Raw genomic sequence first — 7,331 nt, 5'->3', positions numbered from 1 at the left:
GGAAATCTCGCCAGATTGCCCCCACCCGGATTTGAATCTTTGGAAGATTTGGGGAAGCAAAACTCTGCATCATTTGCCAAGCGTGCAATTCAAACTCGAGTTGTCTGCAGGCGGCGGGTGGTTCCTATGGCAACCAGAAGGGGGGGGAGAGATGCAAACAGTCACTGTTGGAGTTTGAAGCCTTGCAGGTGAGTTGGGGAGGTCGGACAGGTGAGGACAGGTTCCTTGGGAAAGGGGGAAAGTCAGCCACGCTGAACCTCTAGAAGAGTGGAGCGATGGTTTGGGGAATCGACTTAAACCACAAAAAGAAGAAACTATCGCTGGTTTGTCGCTGGGCGTGTGAAACACAACGGTTGGGGTGGAATTTCCAGCTTAGGATTTCTGCAAGGACTTGTTTCTTTCCTCCTCCTCAAAAAAAAAACAGACCTCTGTGGGTTGTGTAGTTTTGTCGGTTGTGTTTTACTTCGGTGGAGTGAGAGTAGTTTGCTTCGTTGCAACAAAGGGGAGACCTGGGAAAGGAGGCCACTGGGAGATTTCGGGGTGTGGGTGGGAATGGAAATCTGAACAACATCCTGGAGGGAAGCTAGGGTGACCTACTTCTGAATGGTGGTTGAAGGAACTTGCTTTTTTTTTAAAAAAAATGTTGTTAGTTGCGAAGTTGTGTCGAACCCATCGTGACCCCATGGACAACGTTCCTCCAGGCCTTTCTATCTTCCACCATCCCCTGGAGTCCATTGAAGCTCACGCCGGCTGCTTCAGTGGCTCCATCCAGCCACCTCCTTCTCTGCCGTCTTCTTCTTCTTCTTCTGCCCTCCATCGTTCCCAGCATGAGGCTCTTCTCCAGGGAGTCCTTCTTCCTTCTCATCAGGTGGCCAAAGTCTTGGAGTTTCCTCTTCAGGATCTGGCCTTCTAAAGAGCAGCCAGGTGGATTTCCTCCAGGACTGACCGGTTGGATGGCCTTGCAGTCCATCTTTATCTATCTATCTATCTATCTATCTATCTATCTATCTATCTATCTATCTATCTATCTATCTATCTATCTATCTATCATCTATCTACCTACCTACCTACCTACCTACCTACCTACCTACCTACCTAACTACCTACCTACCTACCTACCCATCTATCTATCTATCTATCTCATCTTTTCTATATTGTTGTTGTTGCGAAGTTGTGTCTGACCCATCGCGATCCCCATGGACCCCCATTGATCTCCTCTAGGACTGACCGGTTGGATGGCCTTGCAGTCCATCTTTTCTTTCTATCTATCTATCTATCTATCTATCTATCTATCTATCTATCTATCTATCTATCTATCTATCTATCTATCTACCTACCTACCTACCTACCTACCTACCTACCTACCTACCTACCTACCTATATTGGAGAACCATTTGTCTGAAATGGTAGAGGGTCCTCCTGCTTGAGTAGGAAGTTGGACTGGAAGACCTCCAAGGTCCCTTCCAATTCTTGTTATTCTGTTATGCTCTTTTCCTCCCTTCCTCCCTCCCTTCCCCATCACTGGAGGCTTTCAAGAAGGTATTGGAGAACCATTTGTCTGAAATGGTAGACGGTCCTCCTGCTTGAGTAGGAAGTTGGACTGGAAGACCTCCAAGGTCCCTTCCAACTCTGTCATTCTCCTTGGGGAAGCCATGATTGGAGAATGCCTGGAGACTGGCATGGACTCAGAGATGAAGCTGGCAACTCGGCCATCTTCAAGATGAAACCTAGAGGTCCTTTATGGGGATTCTGGGCAAGTTTCTCAGCCCAAACGTGGCTATTTTCTCTCCATTTGGAATGAACCCAGACTTTGGGGGAAGGGAACTGTCATTTTCCAATTCACGCCATTCCAACTTTCTCTACAAATATTTGCAGGAGACAATGGAGGATGATTCAGCAAAATCCTCAAAGGAACTCCTGGAGGTTCTAGAAACTCCTCCTGAGGAGGCCGAACCCCACAGCCAAGAAGCCGAAGAAAGAGACTTACCTATGGTGGAAAGTAGTATTTCTTTGCCGAAAATCGGTCCTCTGATTGTGGTACCCTCAAGTGTAAGTAAGAAGCCCGGCCAGGAAGCTGTTCTGATCTTTTCCCCCAAAAAGTATGAAGCAGATTCCTGGTCCCGACAAAACCCCTTTTATGAAACGAATGTGAATTCCTCCCATTCACATTCAGCAAAGGCCTGGTAAACAGCCTTTCAAAGGAGTATTTATCACCACAGACCTTATCTAGCTTGGAAAGCTGCCATGTCAATATTTTCCCAAATGAGGTGCTGTGCAAGGAAAGACTCTGGGCACAGAGTCTCTGAGATTCACGGGCAGATCTTCACACTCCTGAAACGAAAGAATGAATGGTTTCCTGCAAAAGCCCCCTCCCCTTTCGCTCCTCTTTTATTTCCTATGGGAGGGGCCAATCACCTTCCACCTGTGCCTTTACTCCCAAGCCGACCCTGATTTCTTAGCTGTTCTTTTCTTCTGGAAGCTCTGTGCATGCGCACACTGGGAACAGGCTCCAGCTGTTCCTCTGCCTCACTGCCGTCTAACTCCGAAGGCAGATGAGAACTGCCAGAACAGCCTTGGCCCCATCTCTGCCTCCAATGCAGAGCCCTCGTCTGAACTGACGTTAGAACATCACCTGTCGGCTGTGACCAGGGGGGCCTTTGCCCAGGTTCGCCTGGTGCACCAGTTGCGGCCCTATTTGGATCGGGAGGCACTTCAAATGGTCACTCACGCCCTCGTCACCTCAAGACTTGACTACTGTAATGCGCTCTACATGGGGCTGCCCCTGAAAAGTGTTCGGAGACTACAATTAGTCCAGAATGCAGCCGCGCGAGCGATACTGGGTGTACCTTGGTACACCCACATTACACCTATCCTCCGCGAGCTGCACTGGCTTCCTATCGGTCTCCGAACACGATTCAAGGTGCTGGTTATCACCTTTAAAGCCCTACATGGCTTAGGACCCGGATATCTGCGAGACCGTCTTCTGCCACATACCTCCCAATGGCCGATAAGATCGCACAGGGTGGGCCTCCTTCAGTTGCCGTCAGCCAGACAATGTCGGCTGGCGGCTCACCGGGGGAGGGCCTTCTCTGTAGCCGCTCCGACCCTGTGGAATGAACTACCCCCAGAGATCCGGACCCTGCCCACTCTCATGGCCTTCCGAAAGGCTATCAAAACCTGGCTATTCCGGCAGGTCTGGGACTGTTGACCTCTTGACCGAGGTCCAGCCCCGATTAGACTGGGTGTGCTTTCTTTTAATCTGTTTTCCTCCATTTGTTTTTAACTTTTTAAAGTTTATTTTCTGTAAGCCGCCCGGAGTGCTTCGGGATTGGGCGGCCTATAAATTTATTAAATCTAATCTAATCTAATCTAACCCTCCACAATCTCCAGGACTGGCCCGTATTCCTCCGTAACCTCCTCACTGTCTGGCCACTGGCGGGCCACAACAGAAGCTGGGAATTCTGGGAGTTGAAGTCCACCCATCTTCAAGTGGCTTAAGGTTGAGAAATACTGATTTGAGGAGTTCCATCATCTACGGCCCATGGCAAGAGATGCTGGAAGTGGACAACTGTTGACCTGCCATTGACCATGTCATCAACCCAACGTCTCTTGCCATTGACCGTATGGTGCTGGATCTCCTTAAAACCATGTTTCTCCATCTTGGCCACTTGAAGATGGGTGAACTTCAACTCCCAGGATTTCCCCAGCCAGCGTGGCTAAGTTAGTAAATAATATTTGTTGATTTAACTATTTCAGGACACCAATTCTTATGAATGAAAATAACTTTAGTCAATAATATTTGGAATAATTTGACCTGGAGGCAGTCGGCTCCTCGCCCTGTTGCATAGCAAGGCTGGGGATGTCCCACTCGCCCCAAAAAGGACCTCCGAATCATACATTTGGAAGCACAAACCGGAATAATTCAAGTAAAGACTGAAAATCAGGCGAAGTAGGAGAAAGCAGGGATGTAACTTCCAAGCTGGGCTACAAATTCTTTCTTATTTACGAAGAAAAGGAGGGAACTCAAGAGAAAAGAATGGAAGGAGGGAAGGAGGAAAGGAGGGAGGGAAGATATGAGAGAAGGAGGGGGGAAGAAGAGAGGAAAGGGAAGGGGAAGGAAAGGAGGGAAAAGAAAGGAGGGAAGGAAGGAGGGAAGGAGAGAAGGGAGGGAGGGAAGGAAGGGGAGTGGGAAAGAAGAAACAAGGAAAGAGGGAGGGAGGGGAGAAGATACCCAACCTTTGATGCCTATAAGGATTTTGATATTATGGGAACGTCTTGAAACACAGTCAAATGTAAAGTGAAACAGTGGATGTTGTATTGTCTTTTACCAGTTATTGGTTGTTGTATTTTTCTTTTACTAATAAAAATACTTTAATTAAAAAAAAATTCTATTTTGCTATTCAGGGACAAGAAATCAGGACTCCTACACCTGAAGAGGGGGAGCCCAGGGAGCAGATACCGTCCAAAGAAACATCTCCATCCTCAGAGGTTCCTGTAGAAGACAATCTCTTTGAAGCTGGCAGAAAAGATGACCAGAATCCTGGCACCACGGATGATGGTGGAAGAAGCCCAACCAACGCTGAAAAACTCCCAGAGGCCAGAAAGGAAGAAGGTAGTCTTGTACCTGTGGAGCAGGAACCAGATAAAAGCACCTGCTTAGAACGGGTGTCCTCCAAATTAAGAGGTCCACCATCAGGGCAGGTTCAACAACAACTCTTGCCTTGGGGAGTGCCAAGTCCCTCAGAAGCCCAGAACCTCCAAGCGATAGTGAAGGGACCAGTCTAGAGACAGGAATGGGGACTTCCCAAAAAGAGAGCGAGACGTCCAGGACCCAAACCAGCGTCAGCAGTGCGACCATGTTCCAGGAGGAAGATTCCATGGTCTTGTCCGCCTTCCCAGGGATGCTGTTTGAGGAGAAGACTCAACCGCTCTCCGATCACCCTCTCGTGAGTCTGGGCGAAGGGCAGGGAAGAGATGGCCGTGAAGGCCTTCCAACATCTGGATTCCCGTACAACCCACCCCCCCCTTGGGATTTTTAGTTGGGTGGGCCTTCTGGTTGGGCTAGTCTGGATCGGTGACGTGCAGTCAGGGGAGGCAGGGGAGGCAGAGTCTCACCACTGTCATCATGAAAAGAAAAGGAAAAGGAAAAGGAAAAAGGCAAGAGCTGAGGTCAGGCTGAGCTAGTTGCTCCCAGAGTCACCATGGATGACTCTGCTTAGTGCTTAACTGTTTAAAAAAGGGGAGGAATTCAAACTTCATCCTCCTGGTGCGGGGCTTTGGGCAAAGGCTGGAGGGAAGTGCTCTCCCTCCCCAAGTGATTGCAGGCAGAGCCACGTTGTCTTTTCAAACCTGTAATCAGTGAAGCTGGGCTGGATCCTTCCGGGGCTGGGGGAAAGAAGTGTGTGTGCTCCAGTATGGCCGAAGGACAATATTTGACATTTGGGACAATAATTTGACATTTCTTCTAGAGCTTGTCATGGGTCTTTGGTTACAACAGCCGCCTGCCTGTTTTCAACCTTCTGGATGAAGATCAACGGGTGCTGTTGTATGTCTCTGCTCACACCGCCGTGATCCATGACATCTTGAACAATAAACAGCGCCTCCTGCAGGTAAGACCGAGTTCTCCAGGTGGTGCTGCAGCCCGCACCTCTTCTGAGCCTTAAGAATCATGAGAAAGAGCAGATGGGAAAAGTTGTGGTTCCGCCGGTGGCCTCCGGAGCTGGCAGAAGATTCGGGCAGTGAGGCGGTTGGGGAGGAACATGGGCCAGTCCTGGAGTCTGGGGAAGGCTCGGACGAGGGCTCTGCATCGGAGGCAGAGAGGAGGCCAGGGCCATCTGGGAGTTATGTGCTGCCTCCGGAGTCTCCAGAGTCGGACATCAGCAAGGCAGAGGAACAGGGGGAGCCTGTTCCCAGTGCGCGCATGCACAAAGCTGCCAGAAGGCAAGAACAGTTAAGTCAAAAGGGAGTACTTGAGAGTAAGGCTTGGAGGTGAATGGCCCCTCCCATAAAGGAGGAGCAAAGGCACGTGAGCCTTTGGAGAAAGCAACTTTGTTCATACTGGTCGGTTTAAACTCTGAAGCTCTGTTTTGACTCTGTGCTCTGTTTGGCCTTGAAAAGCTAATTGCCAAAATAGGTCTTTGGCAGCAGTTCAAGGACAATAAAGGTGGGTGCTTATCAGCCTTATCCTGAAAGACTTTGGCAGACTACTGTCGGACTCTTTGCAAACTATTTGTGACTCATTACGGGCTGCGAATAAAAATAAATCACAGCCGTTGAAATAAATAGAGAGTTTTTGGGACTAAGCGTGTGGTTTGTACTGTATCAGGAAGCCTAGGTCACCTCAACCATGAGGATGTCTATTTCTTCTGAAACCTCCCGTGTTTCTTAGGGACATTCCAGCTGCATCTCCTGCATCTGTGTCAGCGATGACCGGCGGTGGATTGCCACAGCCGACCGAGGTCCTGACAGCCTGGTGATCCTCTGGGACAGCTACTCAGCGTAAGTTTCGGGAGGCTGCGGGATGAGGTTCTCCTTTTCTTGATAGCAGCCCATGGTACCTCTTGATCTTCTGAGCTGAGTTGTCTCTTGGAGCACTCAACAAAATGTTGGTCAAATGCAGTGACCATGAGAGCAGGAATTCAGAAAGACTTTAAAAAAAAAACTGAAAAAGAAACCTTATTTCTTGCTGTACAACAGGGGTCTCCAAACTTGGCAAATTTTAAGACTTGCGGTCTTCAGCTCCCAGAATTTCTCAGCCGCCATGAGGAATTCTGGGAGTTGAAGTCCACAAGTCTTAAAGTTGCCAGGTTTGGAGTCACACACACGCACCCCTACTGTAGAACCAACAAGATCCATCTCAGTTTATCTTGTTAAAAGTGAATGAAAGAATAGGCTCCACCTATTCAACATCCACATACAACAGGATGTGCCCTTCGCTGTCAAGGTCTCTACGGGATGGTTTAGGTCCAAAAGGACCGTCCAGCAGCAGAGATATCGACGGCAATTTTGGAGCGACAAGATTGCACGTCGTACCGTCGTGACGTTAGCCCCGCCTCCCCAAAACTAGCTTCCCCGATGCGTGGCTTTTTGGCCACGCAGTTCAATTCATGGTTCCAACAGAAGACAATATTTATATCTCGGGATTATACTGTAGAGTTCTTGGTGCTCTCTGAGCTTGGTTGTTTTCTTGTAGACGTCTCATTACCCAACTAGGTAATATCATCAGTGGTAGAAGAGAGAGGAGTTTGAAGACTGAAGGAAGGAGGAGGGGAGGGGAGGAGGGGGAGGGGGAGGAAGGTGGAAGAGGAGGTGGGCTGTTGGCTCCTTGATGC

At 49.1% G+C, this 7,331-nt stretch overlaps 1 protein-coding gene across 1 annotated transcript in view; it reads left to right on the top strand.

The window, feature by feature from the left end:
- Positions 1-1,881: 1,881 nt before the first annotated feature.
- CFAP251 (cilia and flagella associated protein 251) overlaps positions 1,882-7,331 on the top strand; it is a 30,434-nt gene continuing 24,984 nt past the window's right edge. Inside the window, 4 exon segments of the mRNA XM_087703472.1 lie at positions 1,882-2,099; positions 4,661-4,946; positions 5,469-5,609; positions 6,389-6,498. Coding sequence (XP_087559598.1) covers positions 1,882-2,099; positions 4,661-4,946; positions 5,469-5,609; positions 6,389-6,498 — 755 coding nt within the window.

Source organism: Thamnophis sirtalis, unplaced genomic scaffold (assembly GCF_051295495.1).
Source record: "Thamnophis sirtalis isolate CommonGarterSnake01/CBP01778 unplaced genomic scaffold, rThaSir2_p1.2 scaffold_2, whole genome shotgun sequence".
Classification (NCBI taxonomy): Eukaryota; Metazoa; Chordata; class Lepidosauria; order Squamata; family Natricidae; genus Thamnophis; species Thamnophis sirtalis.
This window is presented reverse-complemented; position numbering and strand designations above follow the sequence as displayed.